General features: G+C 41.1%; 1 protein-coding gene across 1 annotated transcript; it reads left to right on the top strand.

The window, feature by feature from the left end:
* Positions 1 to 1174: 1174 nt before the first annotated feature.
* On the top strand, positions 1175 to 12683 carry ALKBH1 (alkB homolog 1, histone H2A dioxygenase). The gene is made up of 5 exons (XM_029964308.1): positions 1175 to 1283; positions 5657 to 5819; positions 9274 to 9364; positions 10476 to 10669; positions 11200 to 12683. Exons 2-5 carry the CDS (start codon positions 5767 to 5769, stop codon positions 11621 to 11623), a joined length of 762 nt encoding a protein of 253 aa, XP_029820168.1. The 5' UTR covers positions 1175 to 1283; positions 5657 to 5766; the 3' UTR covers positions 11624 to 12683.
* The last annotated feature ends 7840 nt before the right edge of the window (positions 12684 to 20523 follow it).

The following is a 20523-nucleotide window of genomic DNA, read 5'->3' as shown; positions in this document are numbered from 1 at the left end:
TGTGAATTAAACTCCTCAGGGGTGACAGTCACAAAGCTGCCTTTGGCAGAGAGCTGAAAAAATGGCAAAACTGAGCACATTGCAAGAAGCTGCTGCCCAGCACCAGTTTAAGATTTTTCTCAGAAATTCTATGTATGTAATTTAGTCTGGTTGCTCAGAAGATGTTAACCAGAGTTGTCAGCCTGCAGAGAGACTGGTTTACACATGCACCACTGCAGAGTCTGTGTGCAAAGACCCTAATTTCACATATACTTTAAGTTGACATAGACAAGGTCTTGCTTCTCTCTGCCTGCTTATTCCTACTGTGCCTGGCCATCTCTTTCCTTTTATGAGCCTGTACTTTTCCACAGCTGCATGGAGAGCTGAACTGGGGAACTAAGATGGAACAAAACCTACCTGCCTCTACCCTGCCTTTCTTAGGACAGTTCCCTGTTATAAGGGGGAAAAGGAGTGGAAACACAGTAGATGAGTTTGGGGTTTTTTTCTGCAAATGTTGGCTTATTGGAGTTTAAATACATGTGTCATTGCAACTTAAAAGACTGTGTCAAGAAAATATATTTTGCTAAGCCTTGGGCTGTTGACCGTGCTGTTGGGAACAGAAGTGGCAGTGTGGTATTCAGAATTGACAGGGTTTCTGCAGTCCTTCACATCAGACAGCTTTGGGTGCATAATTGCTGTACTGCTTCTCCTTCTGTGAACTACAGAAGAGAATAGGCATGTACCCTATAGGATCATGAGCAACTTGTATTTGGGATGTTCTTTGAAAGTGTTAAGTGTTATGGGTATGTTGCTCTCTAATGAAGATTGATAATTACCAGAATGTTTTTTAATGATGAGGCTGTACTGTGGAAATGGATAAATAATGATGATTTTTTTTCTCATTGTTACATAGTGTTTGGGGGTTTTTTTTATGAATGAAGGACACCTCTCTCCATCTCTAGTATTGTAAAAGTATTGTAAAAGTGTGTAGGTATCCTTTGATTCTTATGTTGAGCTCTGTTACCAGAATGCCCTGTCCTGGTCATGGCTGTTCAGGCAGTAGTTCTGTGGTGCAGTTGGCATTTTCATGAGACTTACTTTGGAATGTGGTAGCAGTCTTTCTTATAGGTGCTGGTTTTGGACAAGCTTTGTGTTTCGTACTTTTTTTTTAACCAGATTTGTTTTCTTTGGCCAGGTGTTCAGATCACAGCTCAGTATTTCTTCAGTCAGTGATCAAGATGCCTACAGAGCAGGATTACAGCCAGTTAGCCAGTGGAAAGCCTATGGCCTCAATGGGTATCCAGGTAGGTGCTTCTGATTTCAAGAAAAATTAAATACAAGCTTGTTGCTTTAGATTCATGCATCTTCTATCTTATCTAGCTAAAGGGTGGGATGCAGTGATATATATATGAAGGTGAGGAGGGCTAGTTGTTTCACAGTGAGATCAACCAGACCATAGCTCAGGAGAACGGATTCCTGTTGCCTTTAACAGAGATTTTATTTCTGTAGAATCTGTTTTTCCTCAATGTATGTCATGCAAATTGGATAAGTGGCTGAAATACAGCAATTCCAGCGTTGAAGTGTTGCATTTACTTGTTAGTGTAGGACACCGAGTACAGTAAATGATAAGAAACTCTTGGCCTATTCAGTGTAATTTCATTAGGCAGGTTGTTTCAGAAATTGAAATGTGTCTTAGGTTTGCAGTTCAGCTAGTAGAATCACAGAAAGAGGCTAGGTTGGAAGAGGCCTCCAGAGGTATAGGCCAAAACCCTACTTAAAGCAGGATGAAGTTGCAAGTTAGATCAGGACTCTCAGAGCTTTGTATGGATGAATTTTGGAAATCTCCAAGGACAGAGATTACACACCCTCTCTGGGCACCTGTACCAGTGTTTGGTCACTCCTGTGATGTTTTTATTTTAATGTTATATCTAATAAAAAATCCTCTTGCTGTAATTTGTGACTGTTGCCTCTCATAATCTTGCTGTGCACCTCTGAGAAGAATCTGGCTCCCCTCCTCCCTGTAGGTAGCACTCACCAATACTGGAAATTGTGTCACCAGCCCTCACTGTATCGGGTGTGCTCCTGATTCACATGCAGTTGGTCCTCAAGGCCCCCTGGCCCATTGGTTTGGAGCTCCTCTTGGGTTCTCAGGCCATACTGTTGCATGGGATTATTCTGCCCCAGGTGCAGGATTACCACTGTTGAACTTCCTGACGTTCTCATTAGCCCATTCCTTCGGTTTGTCAAAGTCCCTTTCAGGGCCAGCCGTAGCCTCTAGCATATCCACCACTGCCCCAGTTTAGTGTTATCTGTAACTGAAATGAGGATGAACGTCCCATCATCCAGGTTGTTAATGCGGATGTAGTTATCAGTCTTGGCCCCAGGATCAAGGAATGCAGCTCATGACAGCCACTGGCTAGACTTAAAATCATCAAATCACTACTCTTTAAGCCTGGTGGTCCAGCCACCTTTTGCTCACCCTTTTAATTTGCTCATAAAATCCAATTTGGTTCCAATGATGCTGCAGGAGGCCGAGTGGAAAGCTTTTCTAAAGCCAAGGTAAACAGCATCCCCTACTTCCCCCTTGTCTGGATATCTCACTGTAACAGATAGTAAGGCTAGTTAGACAAAATTTGCCTTCCATACTGTCTGTTCCCAACCACCATGTGTCTGGAAATGGCTGCCTTGAAAGTTTCCTCTGTAATCTTACCAGCGCGACCAGAAACCTATAAGGCTGATGAGCTTGTAGTTCCCCAGATCCTCCTTATTTCAAGGATTTTTGTTTGATTAATTTTGTTTTTTCTCATGTTTCTTTTGGTACATTGGGACCTCGGTCAGTTCTGTGTGGGTTGCTATGAAGCCAGCCTACCATTTCTGAAACTGAGGCAGCCATGCTACCCATCTGGCATGTTTAATACACTGGGAATTCAATAACTTCAGGAGAAAGGCTTAAGCCTCTTGCCTCAACACACTTTTTGTTCCACTTACTTGTCGTATTATAGCTGCACTCACTTGATCTGCTTGTCATTTACTGTCTGTCTAAACACCTTTCCTAGTAATTACATAGGGGGTGTGGGGAATCACAAGTGTTCCACTTAGCTGCATTTTTCTTCTGCTTTGGGAAGGGAAACCTTTCACTAAAATGAAATGTAAATACATTGACAAATTCTCTGTCCTGTTTAGAATCAAGTCATATATGGATTTGAAAAGAATAATATTTTATCCTTTTCCAGCTACCCTTTATCTGGACATCTTAAAGCACTACAAGATGTTTAACCAACTGCCCCAATAGCCCTCTAAATGAAGTGTGAATTTCTTGTTTGTCTGTGGGCAAATGGAAGGGAAGTCATTTGGTTTTGTTCCCACAGCAATGAAATGTAAGACTAAAGAAGCTGGATGAACTTCCATTGTGTTGACCTGAGTTCTGTGAGATGTGGCCGATGCTGTCTTTGGGTCTTTATAACTGACGCACATTTGTTTTATGAGAGGTTTTTCTTGTTGGACTTCTGCATGTGTTATCTTTCTTTTGACTGAGGCTGGAGGCCACTTTCTTTAGGTGCAAATTAATTCCTACTAAGTAGCAAGATTTTGCTGCAGTAAGAGAACTGCATTTGCTTCCTCAAGGCTGTTTCCTTTAGTGTACAGATCCCCAAAGAATTCTTCTTTTGCCCTTCCCACTTACACCAACTCTTTCAAGGCCAAGAGGTTCAATTGTGTTGTCACAGGCTTGTCTGTGGTGTTCTTTAGTCACTTCAGAGAGATTGCTACAGAATATATTTCTTATTTCTTACTCTTCTCCCTCCTATGTGTGGCAAGGCACTGATTTCTAGCACTATTAATCTTGAGTGTTTGCGTAGAATTTTATAGTAAAGCTCTGCAACTGCTAGAAATTCAGTTTCTGCCTTTCTTGACACAAGAAGCATAGCAGTAACCCACTTTTTAGTTGTTAGTGCTTTTGTAAATCTAAACTAATCTGGTTTCTTAGGAGAAACCTAGGTCAATGAAAGGTTTGGAGAGACATGAGTGCCTTCTAAGCTTGTGATATAAAAGCCATAAAATCTGGATTCTTGTTCTCATCTCTGCTTGTAACTAACCCTTCAGGCTTCAGTTCCTTCATTAATACCTGGAGATAATACATGCATAGTAGAATGTAATTTCATTAATGTAGTAAAGTGCTTTGAGAACCCCACATCAAAAGCTGTAGACAGGAAGGGCAGTATTGTTATTCTGTTCTATGCAGAGAACAACAGAAAGTAAATTTTATGCTTCTGGCAAAGAAACTTCTTGTACCCACATCTGTCAGAAGGCTGCCATAGCCTGAAAGTGCAGGGAATGGAGTGAAATGAACAACTGTATGTTATTAATACACTGAAGACTTTTTTTCGAACCAGTTACTTTAATCTTGAGTCTGTGAGAGATGCTGGCAGAAAGCTCTTTTTGTGTTTTTATTACCACTTTCATAAGGCCACAAGGCAAGTTTTTATCCTACTGAGACTGACTCCTAGCCTTGCTTCTTCCTTTTTCATCTATTTTTGTCTCTGTTTAACTTAATATACTGAGAAGTTCAAAAAGACACAGTAGGCCAAAACCTTAAAACCTCCTTTTTCTTTGTTCCTCCTATACTCCTATATCCCTTTGTACATGGATTTTGTGTTGGTGAGTCTTACTGAATTGACAGCCTTTGAGAGAGTGCCTTGATTCTCAGAGTAGGTACAATACAGACTAATAGCATCTTCCTGTCAGACACTCATTCATCAATATGTTGACCCTGGACTGAAAGGAAACACCTCCAAGGTGCTGGGGAGAAAATTCCAGTGAAGAATCTTGTTAGCACTCGTGGTGATGGCAGATCTTATGTCAAGGACTCTTGTCTGTTAAGATATAGACCAAAACAATCTGTTACCCTGCTGCTAACCCACTTTCTTGGGCTGTTGAGGTGCCTGGCTAAATGAATGCCCAAGATTAGCTACATGTTTACTTTGTTTTATTAATTAACAATGCCTGAAAAGTATTTGCAACAAGCAGTTTGGGATATAACTGGACTTTTATCCCTCTTTCTGAGGGTTACCATAGTGAAATACGTATGGATACAACCAGACTTACCTGGAAATAAGCATGAAGCAAAGGAGAGGACCTTTTACATTAACAGAGACTTGCTCAGCCTGGGTACTGCTTTCTACAGTTCTTGGCACTGAAGCAGCAATAAGAAGACAGTATGAGTTCAGAGAGAGTGCTAAATCTAGTCTGAAGTCTAGAAAAACTAGAGCAGAATTACTTTAACTCTGCAAGGTTTAAGAGAAAAATCATGCTGAATCATTAAAAAAAATAAAATTTACTCCAGAGCAAATGACTTTCCAATTTCTTACTCCTTTATTTGCTGTAATCAATATGCCTTATGCAGATATGTTCTTTATTGTCAGTTTTTACTTGGACCAGTGTTGGCTGCCCTCTCTGCCTTCTACCTTGTGACAACCATTTGTTTTTACCAAAAAATTGCAGTAGGTTTTAATTTAACTATAATAGATTTCTTCAGCTTACATGCACAGTCAGTAGTTGTTTGTCTAAGGTGTTTTTTCGCTACCTCCAACACATGTCCTTTGCTCTAGATTTGGAAAAAACCCAGGAAAATGCCTAATCATACTTTCTGTCCATCCCCTCCTTTTTTCTTTGTGGTCAGGGTTTATTTTCATACCAAACCCTTTCCTTCCTGGCTGCCAGCGACACTGGGTGAAACAGTGTCTCAAGCTATACCCCCAGAAACCCAATGTCTGCAACCTGGACCTGCACATGGCTCCTGAGAAGACCATTGACCTGTGGGGACAGAGCAAGGAGCAACTAAGGTAAGTCCACAATCACCTTTGGTGGCCAAAACTCATAGAGCCAGGTCTCAGCTCCAAGAGGGTCTAAGAAAATGAGCAGGGAAGAGAAGCTGAAAAAGATTGTGTATATGCTGGCAGTATACAGATGGTGTCAGGCATGCCAGGTTAAAGATGGATGTTTCATGGCTTCATTTCCATCCTTGTTAATTCCCTAATTTCATATTCAATGGGATTTTCTAGTACCATGTTGTTTTAAAGCCATGAGTGAAACATAAAATAGTGACCCTGGAAGCTTGCTAAGCTCAGCTGCAAGTGGAACCATGAAGTCCCTCTAGGCCTCAGTTTTCCTGAGGCAAAAGGGATCCTTTCCAAAACTCCCCACTCATACTAGCATTTCTTCCCAGTCGCAGTAGACTGTATTTGAAAGGCTGTTATCTGCAGTTCTTTGAATTTCTCAAGTCAACCAGTTGCTGTGTTTTTATTTTCTAAAGTATTTCTTTTGGTTTGATTTTGTTTATGGTTTTTCTTAATTCAGTATGAGATTGAATTAAATGTATCAAATGTACCATTTTAATGGCAATGCTGTTCACTCTGAAAGATTCCTGTAGGTTCAGAATTCTGTGGCTGATGCAGCTGCCTTTCCTCTACCTGATTTGGAATTTAATGGAGTTTTGAAGTCAAGTAGCAAGTTTTTGAAAAAATGATAAAGTCTTTAAAGCCTGAACTTGAATAAAGTCACCTGTAAAGATACATACAAGATTGTGTACTGTAAACGGCATCTAACTTTTAGCTATTTGGGTATTTATCATTACTTTATTGATTTCACTGCTCATTTATCATTACTTTATTGATTTCACTGCTCATTTTCCCTAATGATTGTTTCATGTGATGGTGCAACCAAAGTTTCCTACAATGCTCATCTTCCACCTCAGTTTTTTTAGCGAGATTGACATGCTGAGAGTTTTCTTTAAAAATACTCTTAATATCTACAAGACATGGAATGGCAGAAGCAAGATTTGGACATCTAACTATTTGCTCCAAGGAGAGAAGTTATGCCCTCACTTGTGTTTTCCAGGCTCAGTTAGAATTAGTTACAGAAATTCAGACACCTTTTTTGTGTTCCATCAAGAATGAAAAATTGTTCTTTGAAAGGATTGTGCATTGTGCCCAATAGCTGAAAAAAGCAGGGTGTTGTTCCAGCTTGACAGGCCTCTCCCAGCAGCACCTCCTGCATGAAGAGAATGATCAGAACAGAGGTTAATTTGCAGCTGAATCCAGTTCAGTTGAAAACAGTGTTTAGAAGAGTGATGGCTGGCAGAAACACTGGCAGTTTTATTAAGCACTTGCCTGAGTCTTCAAGTGAGCAAACTGCTGTATTTGTGCTCATACCCAGGGGCAGCAGATCAAAGTAGCCAACTTCTCTAGTATCTGGAGTGAGAGTCTTTCAGGGAGGGGAGAAACAGTGCTTAACTAAAAAGATGTCCATTTCCAAGATGAGTCACAACTTTAATGCTTTTTAAAGCCATCAGGAAGATGCATAAATGTGCTTGGATCATGGCTTATTTGCTCTTTTCAGGATGCAGGAATCACAAAATAGGAAGAGTCGATACAGTTCCTAGACATATATATACACTATGCTTGCCTCACAAAATGGAGCTTTAGTATTTTCTGTAGTGCTGGGGACAATTAAAAGCATAAAAGGGGGCAGAGAATCCCTACAAGGGATATACATATATATGTATGTATGTATGTTCCAGTGTGTAAGGAAAAGGCTGGCAGAGTTTTACAGATGCTATCATTTACCAGTGAATAAAGAAACAAGGGAGCTTTGGACCAAAGACCCCATGCTGTTTAGTCCTGTTCTAACATAGTTATACCAGAATTTCTCTGTGCTTTCTTGTAGGAGCACCTGCTGCTCAGATCTAGGAACTCAATTGTTTCCAGATACATGACACTAAGACTTTTTCTTAGAAATTGCATGCAAAATACCAAGTTCTGGGAATAAGGACCTCCAGAGCATTTTGGTGTTCCCACTGTTGTGCAAACGCTCTAGCACTGTAGTGAAAGAAGGGCACTTTCAAAAGGCATTTGCTAAAAGTGTTCAATTATGAACATTATCTATTAATTGAAGATGTTTGGGAACAAGTTGTGAGCTCTCTTTTTTCTGAATGCTGTGTTACCTGCTTGTAGGCTCCAGAAATTGTTCCAAGCAGAATGTACGTGGTAGTTACTGTGTTGCTGTTAGCTATGACAAAGATGGAAACTGGAAAGACTACTTTCTTTCAATAATCAGTGAGACTAAAGGCAAAGAAACTGGCCTTTTACTCCTGTTCCTGGTTTATCTTAGGAGCTATCAGTAGGGTATAGTTGAAGGGCAGAAACAAGCTGCATATCCAGGTAGAAAAACACATCAAATGCAGATGCTTGACTGAGACTTGACCATGGCAGCACAAATATGAAGTTTTGTAAAAGAGAGCATGTCATGCTGAACTACAGAGGCTATAAATGAGAGCCAGCTCTCTGGTGCTACCGTTTATTGGGATCTTCTGAGTATATTTTTTTCTTTGTGTTTTTGTTTTTTTTTTACTGTAACACGTGACTTGGCTTGAGAAAATAAGATGAAATTACTGGAATGAGTGCACTAGAAGATATTTGTGTACCTTCCTTTTCCTATTTGTCACTAATTTACTTATACTCTGTAACTTTTCAAGAACATTTCCATAGGCCATACTAAAAGTCCCTCCCTGAAGTCTTGTCCTGCCCTTGCTACCTTCAAGTAAGAATGGTAAATTGGTGTGTGGCATCAGAGCTTTAGGGTTGTCACTTAAGAAGAACAGTTCTTTGTCCTGCATAGCAGATAGGGGACACCTGCAGTCTAGACTTCTTGATGTTACAAGTATATGGTCATAGCTGGAGCAGTCTTGCTTCTTACTGAACATTGAGTCAGACCATCCTAAGGACTTCTTGTCAAAGTTCCAAGTAGTAGAACTAACTGTCCTTTGCAGTATTAGGCAGCATGCTATGCTTCACTGTGAGGCAAATCATTTTCCTTTCTTGTAATTTTCTATTAAGTGCCTAGAATATTTTTTCGTTGCATTTGCAGCTTTCAGATCTTCAGATTCTGGTCTTTCAGTTTCAGGTGCTCAAATAGTACATGTTTAATTCTGACTTCTAAATCTGCACCAGTTCATTGTGTTGTCTCCATCTGATAACCTGTTAGGTACCATGTTGAAAACACCAGCTTTCAAACTGACAGCAGTCGGCAGCAGGCCCCATAGCTTGCACAGATTGCATGAACTAAATTTTCAAGGTCTTCAGAGGAAAACAGTATGGGCACTGAAAATAAAAGTTTAGCATGCATTGGTTTTAATAGGCTGTTGTATGGATGAGTGAATCTCATTACTGTATGCTGTACTACCAGAAGAGCCCTCAGAAATTAACACATGTTCTCTTTCTTTCCATTTTGTCTTTGTAGAAGGAAAGGTTCCAGTAAACGGGAGCCCAGAAGCTTATTGGAGAAGCTGCGCTGGGTGACCCTTGGTTACCATTATAACTGGGATACTAAGGTATTGGAATTAAATTCTTCTCCATTTTTGTAAGCTGTAAGCACTCAAAATGGCAAACAGAGGAGGACATCATCAAATAAAACACGTATGATTCTACAAGACAGTCTTGAGGAAAGGCTGTAACAAACTATGCTTTTTAGAACATTTTAATCTGCAGTAGTTCACTGTGAAGGATTTAACAGCACAAATCCATTGCTGCATTCTTTCCTTTGAGAGTTATTGTTATAGCATACACTCAGCTCTAGACCTTACCTCTTATGTCAGGGTAAATGAGCATTTTTATTGTACCAAAAGGAATGATCACAAAAGCATTGTTAACTATTTAAGGTCAGAATGACTTCTGAGAAACTACTCCTCTTTGAAGGGATGAACAGGAGCAAGAAGAGATGTCTGCTCCTGTGATTTTGAACTTAAATGATTCTGAACCAGTCTTACCAACTAATAGCTGTTTTGAGGCTCCTGATGAAAATAAAATTGTTTTCATAAGACTGAGTTAGATGGAGGCTGAGAAAGACTGGCAGAGTGGATATGCATCTTATCAGTATATTGAAGGTAACCAAATCTGCTTGCAGCAGCCTTTTATTTACCAGATCAACCTGTTTATTGGATGGCCTTAATAATAAGTATGGGTATTCTCTTCCAGTCCTCTCAGAATCACTCATGGGAGAGAGAAAAAGTAGTTTTGCAATCAACTCCTGTTTCTTATTCTTCAAAAAGGGACAAAGATGCTTGTTTTGTAGCTCTCTTGATGAGCTACAGAACTGTCTTTCTGTTGGCAGCTTTAGGTTGTGACTGAGAAGATCCTCAGGATGTTGGTACTAATCTTACTGACTTCAAGTTTAGCATCTAGATAAAATGATTAACTCCATGATTAATTGAATCTCTGGCAGTCTCAGCATAGGCCAAGAATTTAATGATAAGAGGTAAACTTGCTGTAGTTGTGCCTGTGTTGTAGTCATTTTCTAGGCAAACTTTATGTCCTTCTCTGTGACTTCCAGCCAGACTTTTGAGTTCTTGTTCAATGTTTGTTTCCAATTGTATTTGCTGCTCTGATGTGTTGGGTGTGGCTTTGTTTGTTTTTTTTTTTTTTCCCTTGCTCTCCTTCTTCCAGAAGTACTCAGCAAATCACCACACTCCTTTCCCCTCAGACCTTGCATTCCTGTCAGAGCAAGTGGCTGCAGCCTGTGGTTTCAGGGGTTTCCAAGCCCAAGCAGGGATCTTGAACTACTATCATTTTGACTCTTCACTGGGAATTCATGTGGATGAGTCTGAACTAGACCATTCTCGGCCCCTTTTATCGTTCAGGTAAGTCAAGGAAAGCACTTGAGCGTTGTGGAAAGATTAGTGGCTATTTTCTAGAGTTGCATATGGTTATAAGAAGCCAGTATGATGTACTTTGCTAATTGGGTATATAATCTTCACTCTCTGAAGATTTGAATAGCAGAAGACTGTAGTTCAAGGACTTAGGTTTTTCTCTGAGGACTGCTTGAATAGCATGGATGTAGCACCTGGAGTGGAAGAACTCTTTGCACAGAGCACTGTTCTGCTCTAAAGCAGCAGAGTGTCAATTGGTACTAACAGGCAAGGATGAAATAACTCAGCAGAGCTTCACACTGGCAGGACAACTGCTCACACAGTGCCTATCTTGAACCAGGCCTCTTAGTCTGTTTTTCATTTTCTAATTGTAAAGTTGTTACTAGGAGCCCATCTGGTTTTCATGATTGCTTGGGGTTTTTATAAAGGGATTTAGCTACTGATATTTTCTTATTGTACAGATAGTTGTTCTCTACCTGAATTTGTTTTCTCTTCTCTCTCCATCCTTACACCATCTCTAGTTTTGGGCAATCCTCAATATTTTTGCTTGGGGGCCGTAAGCGGGAGGAGGCCCCGACGGCGATGTTCATGCACAGTGGAGATATCATGGTGATGTCTGGCTTGAGCCGCCTGCTGTACCACGCTGTCCCCCGCGTGCTCCCCAACCCTGAGGGGACAGCCGTGCCTTCCTGCCTCGACCAAGCACTTCCTTCAGACCTTCCTGTTGGCTCAGTCATTGAACACAGCTCTGATGAGGACTGGCAGGTGTGTGCCAAGTACCTGCAGTCTTCCCGCATTAATATGACTATTCGGCAGGTGTTGGCTGAGGGTCAGAAATTTCCAGAGGATTCTGACACAAATGGAAAGGGCCAAGCACCCTCTGAAGACAGTCACCATGAGGAGAACAGCAGAGGCAAGAGACATAAACCAAATACAGTCAGCTGAGACCAGGAGATTGTGCTGGCATGGACGGGACAGGCAACCTCCATATGGAATTAGGACTAATGTAATATTGCAAGTCACTTGTCTATATTGGGATAATAAACTTGTGCAGAATAAATGTAGTCCTGCTTGCTGTAAGAAATAGGTGGGGGGAGAAAAAGAATTTAAAATGAAAAGAAGGGTTAAGTTCAGGACTGAGACTCAGGAGATGAACTCTATTGCCATTTTGTTGCAGATGTTTACTCTGTTCCCTTTAAAATATCTGTATGGTTTAAGCATTTGGTTAAGCTTAGTTTAAGCTTTGTGAGTGATGCTCTTTAAGTATTTTGAAATCATTAGGCAGAAAGCATCAGCAAAAGATACATATTTGCTATGTATTAAAGAATCTTGTTTGGCTTGCAAAGCTCAGCTGAAGTGCAGTAGCAAATATAAATGAGGATAGGCTGCTATAGGCATGCTATACAGCATTTTGAAGAGAATTACCTCTACAGCAAAAATTGGTTCAGTGGTCAGAAACTGGCAGCTCCCTCAAATGACAGCTGCTATAAGCTTGCTGTAGTCCTGTGCTCTCCTTTTTCCTCTTACACCCTCTCAGCTGCAGCAGGATCTGCTTTTATGAGTGGTACTGGACATTTTTTCGTATCTCAGATTTTAGAGAGAAACAACTGGGGGCAATATCTGCTTAGAATATCTAGTAGCTCCCAGCTGGGTCTCCTCCCAACAGAAAGTATGTGACTGAGCCCAACATCTCTATTCTTTCAAAACTGCCCCCCCCCCTTGAGTGCCTGTGGATTATGGTTCCCAGTCCCAAGCTAGCATCTTTAAGGAACAGAATGACTTGCAAATAGAAGCAATGAAGTTGTAAATTAAGTACCTAAAAAATTAATCAGTGACTATCTCTGTCACCCGAAGATAAATATATTGAAACAAAGAAAAGCACAAGCTTTTGTGCCAGTTCTTTTTAAGACTCAGACTTTCCTATCTGCTTTTTAATGCAATTTTAATTGCTGGAGTGGAATGCACTATCCCTGGGGTATTTTGTTGCACTTTCCCAATGAATAAACTTAGCTAGTTTTTAAATTAAAGATCTCTTATCAGTTTTGGGCTATTTTCTTCCTTTTTCTCCCTGTTAGTTATTTCAGTGTATTGTTAATGCTGCTGCATCCCTTGTGTAGTTCCCTCCAGGCTTCTTTTGGATCTACTGCCTCTGCCATCTGCCAGCTCTGGCGGAGGAGCCCTGTGTATGTCTGCAGGGCTTCTCTGCTTATGGGCAGCTCAGGGTTTGTTGGGCAGTTGCAGAGAGGTGTTGCCTGCAGTATCAAAGTCCAATTTAGTACATATGTGGCAGTTCTTTCCTCATGGGTAAAGTGTCTGGTCTTCTTATTTCATAGCAGGTGAATGTGTGTTCGTGTGCTATTAATTCCTTACAAAATACTGCAAAGAGCTCCAGTAATTTAAAGTCTAAAATAATCAGATGTGGGTTTCAGTATCTTATTCTATGTTAGACGTGTGTCCTTTCTGTATCCTAGGCCTGGTGTATTTACAGCTCAGCCCTAGGACAGTGAATGTATTATGCAGAGAGGTTTACAACATGACCAGAAAGGAAAGCTGACTGAGTCAGGCTCAGAAAACAGTGAAGTTCTCTTAGTGGCACCTGAAGGTGGGGAAGGGGAGAGGAATATCTGTTTTCCTCACAGTGAGAAGACAGACTGTGTGTTCTTCACTCTTGAGCAGGGAGCAAGAGTCATCCAACTCATCTCTGAAGATGAGAGAAGGCAGAGTCATGGAACCAGGTGGTGGTGAATTGGAGCTGGTTTCTTCACATCACAGGCTGAGGTCTTAGGTCCATGGTTCTCATTCCTTATGTCTTCTTCTGTTCCCTACAAATATGTAACATACGACAAGCAATCATTTATTCCAGGGTTCAGTTGTTCCTGTGACTTGAGGACAAGAAACCATACTGTTTATCCTCTGCACTTTAAAATTGTAGTAAATGCTGGAAACTACTCATGGCATTTGTTTGTGAGAAGCATCTGGTCCATTGAAGCCTTATGTTTAGATGTGACTGAGTCGAGAATTTGCTGAGTTGCTGACTTGCAGTCAAGCTTGTTACCTAATGCCAGTGTGAGAGAGACAGCTCTGATCTCATTCTGTATCAGACACCTAGAAAAAGAAAAGTCCATGACCCAGAAATGGGCATGCGGGAAATGACCCAGAAAATAAAAAAGGCATCCATGTACAAAGAGAAACAATAATAAGAAGAAAGAATTTCCTGAACTGCCAGCCCAGCAGGATCATTGATTCTGTGAGTACAAATGAGCAAACCACAGGACTTCTGTGGGCTCTGTAAACTGTGCTTCCAGAATTTCAAAGAGGCAGTAGCGGTCCTGGAAAGAAGGCAGGTGGTAGGGCTGCATCCAGTGATATACTCAGGAACCACTGACCTACTCCACACAGCTTTCAGACTCTGACATTGCACCATATTTGCTTAGGTTTGTGATGACATAACAGGATTTTTTCATAGCACTGATCAAATTTTTTTATCTATAGGTACTACAAATAATTTCTTGTGTTCCTATAGGTGCATGCTGAGATAATCTCTGTAGTTTTTAATTCCTCTGAGGGAAGGGAGGGAAAGAAGAGGACATTGGACCAATTCTGCAAGAAAATTTATGTAATAAGTGGATTACAGGAAGATAATCATGTGTTTATTTCGAAGCCACCTGGAATTGAAGCACATTGTTTATCACATGTACACATCACATTCTTTGTATGATCTATAGCTAAGGCTGGCTGTCCAACAGAGTTTAAACAATTACTGCTTTTTTATTATAACCAAGAATAAGGGAAAATAAAATCTCCAGTTAAATCAGAATCAGAGGACACTGGAAGCAGACAAGGAAACTGCTGGTACAAACTTAAAATTTTCAGACCTCTTCAGAGTACTGTGCTAGACAAGTTCAGTGTTACAAACTGGACTGCTGGCTAGTGCTTGAGACAGATCTACTCTGCATGCCCACCAGGCAGTAACTTATGGGCAAGGCAATCCCTAAAGCTGTGCCTGCTGCTGGAATGATTCTGATCTTACCTATTTTTCCCTTCTTTGAGAGCTTGTTGACCTTTTTTCCTCACTGTTCCTCAGAAGATATTTCTACAGATTGTAGTAAGGTGCACCTAAGCCCCTCTATTTATGCTGTGTGCTCCTCTGCTGAGCTAGTAGGCAGAGAGCAGTGAGTGGCTCAGGAAAGAAGCTGGTAGGTAGGAACTACCCAGACAGTGGCACAGTATTGCACTGCCATGGCTACAGATCCAGGCTGAAGCTGGCTAGTATCTTATGTAGTGCAGACAAGAGCTCAGATCTGTTTTCATCTGTTTATATAAGTTATTCTCATTCTCTGCATCACACCTGAAACAGGATAGATTTAGCACAGAAAAGAGACTTGTCAGTGACAAGACTGTCTTCCACTTAATTAGAATGCAAAATTAATTGAGCTATAATTCAGTGTGCTCTAAGCATACTTTAGTTCTGATGAAATCGTAAAATTTGCCTGAGTCTGAACACATTACCTCAAAAAGTTAACAGAAACACATTAACAATCCAGAAAAATAAGTTGTTGGAGGCTTCAAAAGACCCATATAAAAAGGGCCTTTTTTTTTTATAATCTCTATGCAAGAAGAGACTTAGAGAAAACCAGTGACTGTCATCCAGTCTGCTGATGTCTCTGTAAATCCTAATAACCAAAGTTGGTTGAAAATAATGTGTATTATAATTCTATAGATCTGGTACAAGAGGTACAAGATGTGACTGATGCAAGTTTAGCACAGTACAAAATAAGTTCCACTATTTATATTCAGCAAATAATAATCACAAATACCTTAATAAACCCATTTTTTTTCTATACAAGGAATCAACAATGACTATGTTCATGTGTCCTCTGGTAAAGTTTAGGTGACATAAAAGTTGCCACCGTGCAAGTGACAGCTTTGCTCATACAAGCTGTTTCCTTGCATCATCATCTGGTATCTGTTGTCAAAGGACCACAGAAACAGTGGTTGAGGGGACCTCTGGAGGTGTCTAGTCCAACCTACCACTAGGAATAGTGCTGTTGCCCACAGGAGACTTAGAAACCTTCCATGATGGAGACTCTACCATTTCTTTCAGTAATTTGCAGCCAGTGCTGCCATACTCACCTTACTAAGAAATTTTGCCTTATGTCCTGGCTGAGTTACCCAAAATACAACTTGTATCCATTCCCTCTCCATTTTTCTGACCATCTGTTGCTGCCAAGAGTTTGCTTCCACTGTCTTTGTAACTCTCCTAGAAATAATTGAAGTCTACAGTTAGAGCCATCCCCCTTTAGTCTCTTCTGAGCCTCATGGAAGGACCCTGGGACCCACAATATTTCCCCATAGATAACCCTCGGCCCCTGACTTTCCTCACTCAGCCCTTTTCAGAACCTTTTCTGATTTCAGGTGCTGCACTGCTTTTCTCTGCTAGTGCTGGTTTCTGTTACAACCAGGATGCCAACAAAAAATTGACCATCCTATTGAGTATCCTAGTTCCTAAATCTGCTAGATACTAGATCTACTGGATCCTATGCTGTGGGATTTTTTTACAGTGTTTCCTAAATTAAATATTTTTTCCTCCCATCTACATACAATAAAAGAAAAATAGTAGTTTTGTGAGGTGCAGAATGAATGTACCATGGTTCCCTGTGGATTTATGTTCCTGAAAAATTCAGGTCTCACTGAAACTTTTCTTCCAGCTGAGTATTTAAAAGTAATTTTTTTCCATGTGATCTCCCCAGAGTTTAATACATGCACAGTGCACCCTTTTCCTGAATCAGTATACTTATAGGGTCCCTCTCCTCTAACAGGCTGCCTACTACCTGCTACTTAATTAGCTGTGAAATCTATCAAATCTAATTGAAATAGACCAACAGGTTTCAAAGTTACTGGGCAGGAATGTGAGGACACACTGAGCTTAACACATGCACAAACCATCAGAACACATGCCTTATTCCTTTAGAAGGTCAGTCTCAAAAGGCTACTTCCTTGCTCTTAATGCAAGTCTGTCTGGACTTTTATAGCAGGTCCTGCTCTGAAGGGTTCTGCTCTTGAGGTCCCAGTGAAGAGAGGAAAAATCTGGAATATCAGAGTAGTTTTAGTCCAGCAGGCATGATCCCCATCTGGTTCCTGCTATTTTATGACCCCTCTTAGTCTATGCACAGAGACTGAACTTAATCAGCTAAATGCTTATCTCTCCAAGGCGGCAAATAAGTCTCTGGAGTACAGCAAGGAGCCAGACCTGGTTTTTATTGGAAGGTAGGGCTTGTATTCAGATAAGCATTATGGGAGGTAACACTTCCACTACATCACGGATGAAGGAGGGAGGGGATAAAGTCTGAAAAAGCTTGTAGTAGCTTTCCCTCTCTGCAGAATAGAGATGTTTATTCCCCTGCACAGCAAAAGCTTTAGGCTTGTGCAGACAATTCCCATCTTGTTTTTTCCCAAGTCAGTAGGGACTATTCTGTCTCTGACCTTTTCCTATGGGGCTGCTGAATGTCCTCTTCCACAAAATCTCCATGTGTAGTGGGCTCTCCCCTGAGCTCTGTGTGGGCCTCACCTTTTTGTGCCTGTAATCACACATCTTAGCACTGAGGTTGTGCCCTCCTTCACCATCACTCAATGCTTTTTTCCCTAACTCAAGTGCTCAGTGCTGCTGCCACCTGCCCACAACACAGCTTTCCTAATCTGTTTCATGATCTCAAAGCTCTTCCAAAAGGTAGGTCAGCACCAATACCCCCCCGGAAGGTGAGAAGCAAGGCCAATTTATACCAAAATGTGGGGAAAATGAAATAGAGGTATGGTGAGGTGGCATTCACACTTACGTGTAGAAGTGGTGCTTAGGGACATGTCCACCACAGCCAAGGCTTAGGGTTAGGTGTTAGGTTTATGCTTGGACTCGATAATCTTAGAGGTATTTTCCAACCTAAATGATTCTATGAATCTATGAGGCACAATGAACCACTCTCCAAATATTCTTATTGAACTATGTATAGAGAAAAAAAAGAAGACATACAGCCTCTTTCTTCTCTGATGTTGGGAAATCAGTACTTTACACTAACTTTTAGCTTCCTTCTAAGTGAATTTAAAACTCATTCTGTATTTACTGAGGAAGGCCAGAAGAATCAATAAAGGCCTTGGCTTTCTAGAGGTGATCATCTCACCAATCATTCCTTCTCTTTTCTGTGCTAAGAGCTTAGATAAGAAGGTTTTGTTTTTGTTTTCTTTCTCCTTAACAGATAGGTTTCTTAATTAGGATGGGGGAAAAATGACTGCAATTTTGCTGTGGCAAATTAAAACCAAATTGAGGTAGCAAAGAGCAGGGTCTGGCGAGGAGGGGGTGTGATCAGAGACGGATATTGATTTTTAAATGATGGAGGAGCCAAAGGAGAGCACACAGCCTAGAAAGGAGACTCATCTTTCAAAGCACTGTTCTTGCTTAAAACAATCAGTCCAGGCAGAGGTGTTGCTGAAGCTTTGGAGTTAGCTTTGTTTCCAGACAGAATTTAAATTTTGGAAAGACTCGCTGGTTCATAATGGGATGGCTTCTTAGACAAATTTTGAGATTGTGGAATTAAGAATCATGGAATGGAGCTGAAAAAAGTAAACCTGAGTGGAGCATCAAGACATTTGTAGCAGAAGTGGTAACAAAAAAATGTTTGGAAGTAGTTTCTTCCAAGGACAAAGAAAAAGTGTCAATCACTGCTCACAGCCTAGGCACACAGAGAAATAGGAACAAACATACACTGAATACAGAACAAGCACCAAAATCTAACACACTCTCACTACCAGGTGTGGAGTAGCATGTCCCATAATTTCTAGAACAGACAGAACTGATTTGGCATTGTCTTACCTTGTTCCAGTGGCTGAGATAGCTTAGGTACCACTTTCTGCCACTGCAGTCAGCACACCTTCATTTTCACTGGCCTTTTCCCCCTTGGCTTTTCAGACTGCATTCCTCTAAGATTAGAGTCAGATGTTAGCCTGACCTTTTGTCAAATATAACCAGCACCTGGAAAGACTGTCAGAGAACTGCACCAATCTTGTGATGACTGGTTTTGAGTTTGTCAGCTTGTTCTCATTGCTATGATGAAACCTGACTTTGCAGAAGTGCTGATTGTCAGGTGTCTATGACAGGTCAGGAAGATTTTAGTCACACTACTGCAAATAATCTGCAGCCATTCTAAACCCTGATGAATGCTGCACACAAGTAAGCCTCAGGTCCTTTTAAAGCAAGGCTTTTGTTCCACTTTGTAGACCTGTCTTCTGCACAATGACATTGCTCCATCAAATCCTCATGACAATGCTGGTGACAAACTGGCAGCTCTTTTGCTCCTGACGTAGTGTGTGCTTTAGCATATCTTCTAGGAGGATCTGCTCTGTGATCTTCCCAGGCACAAAGGTGAGGCTCACTGGTCTGTAGTCCCCAGACCTGACCTGTCAATTATGAGTGTAGGGATACGATCATCTCCAACCCCCTCCTGACCCAACACTGTAATTATCCAGGAGAGATTTGAGTTTGGCACGCTGTTTTGATGGTTCAGCATTTACCTGATCTGAAAGTGGAACCAGTCTGCAGACATCTCCTGGCTTGCACAGGAGTCTTAAGCACAAAAGCAAGTCTTATATAGTCTTATTACTACCACTGTCAAATTCACTAGTGCTTTGTCCCTTCTCCTAGGTCAAAATGATAAGGAAACGACTAGAGGAAAGAAGGATCCCCGATGAGCAAGCATAATGAAGTAAAGATATGGCATGTTCTTTCTGATCCCTGTGGCCTACTCAACCCTCTCTGTAGCTGCAAGCATCGCTGCACACTGTTCGGGAACAGCAGAGGGACTCAGTGCTGAAGGCTGCAATCCCTGGCTTCAGACATTTAACACTTCCTTTCTCTGAATTTCACACAAGAAATGCTGTTTTTTTCATGTGACACAGAACCTACTGAGAAACCATGGGTCCCATCCGGAGAGTGACTGTGCAGGTACTCTGTGTTTGATTCTGTGAATATTATTTTCTGCAGCAGCAAAGTAGAGGAGAGAGAAACATTAGTCACATACATGCTTAATTAAGATCTAATATCCAAGGTCAGTGCTCAGCCCAGAATAGACAGAAGAAGCCTCCTGTGAAATATTTTTGTGATGAGAAGTTCATAGCACACAGCCTGATCTATTACTGGGTTTCACTATGAAAAATTTAACTATCTCCTGGAATATGCTCAAATCTATTTTGCATCATTTCCTTGCTTTTTCATTTAAAAATATCTTTCCAGTGAGACCTCATGACCATGCAAATTAGCAAGTCCGTGCTGTGTGGAGAGATTGCTTCACCTCCACTGAAGTGCAGCTATTTGTTCTTTTGCTAGCCCTCTGCAAGATGACAATACTTGTTTGTCAGTGTCTAGAATGCTTTTCTGTGATTTAAACAAAAAAATCCTTCAAGAGAAAAGATGAGTACACAAGGGAAGATGTTGAAATGGGCACACTGGTGAGGAGAAACACTGGACCTTTGCCTCGAGCTGTGTTCTGCATGTCTACAATGTTCCAGTGCAGCAGAAGTGACATGATGACCTACCTGCTGGTCTACAGCACCTCTCTGGACCTTCAGCCTACAGGACCAGCATGACCATCTATTTGGTTTGTTCTTTCTGGCTTTTGCTTATGAGTCTGTACAGGATGCATCAGTGTTCCTCCCCAAACCAAGCATTTCTAAACATTTTTAGGCCTTAAAGCCTTTCCTCCTCCCAGTTTTCCCCACAGATCACAAAGCAACCATCTCCCCAAACCTGTAACTGAGAACACAGGAGAGATACAACTGATATGGCTTCACAGACCACTGAG

The sequence above is a fragment of the Manacus vitellinus genome, unplaced genomic scaffold (genome assembly GCF_001715985.3).
Source record: "Manacus vitellinus isolate BGI_N305 unplaced genomic scaffold, ASM171598v3 scaffold_6_pilon, whole genome shotgun sequence".
Lineage (NCBI taxonomy): Eukaryota > Metazoa > Chordata > Aves > Passeriformes > Pipridae > Manacus > Manacus vitellinus.
This window is presented reverse-complemented; position numbering and strand designations above follow the sequence as displayed.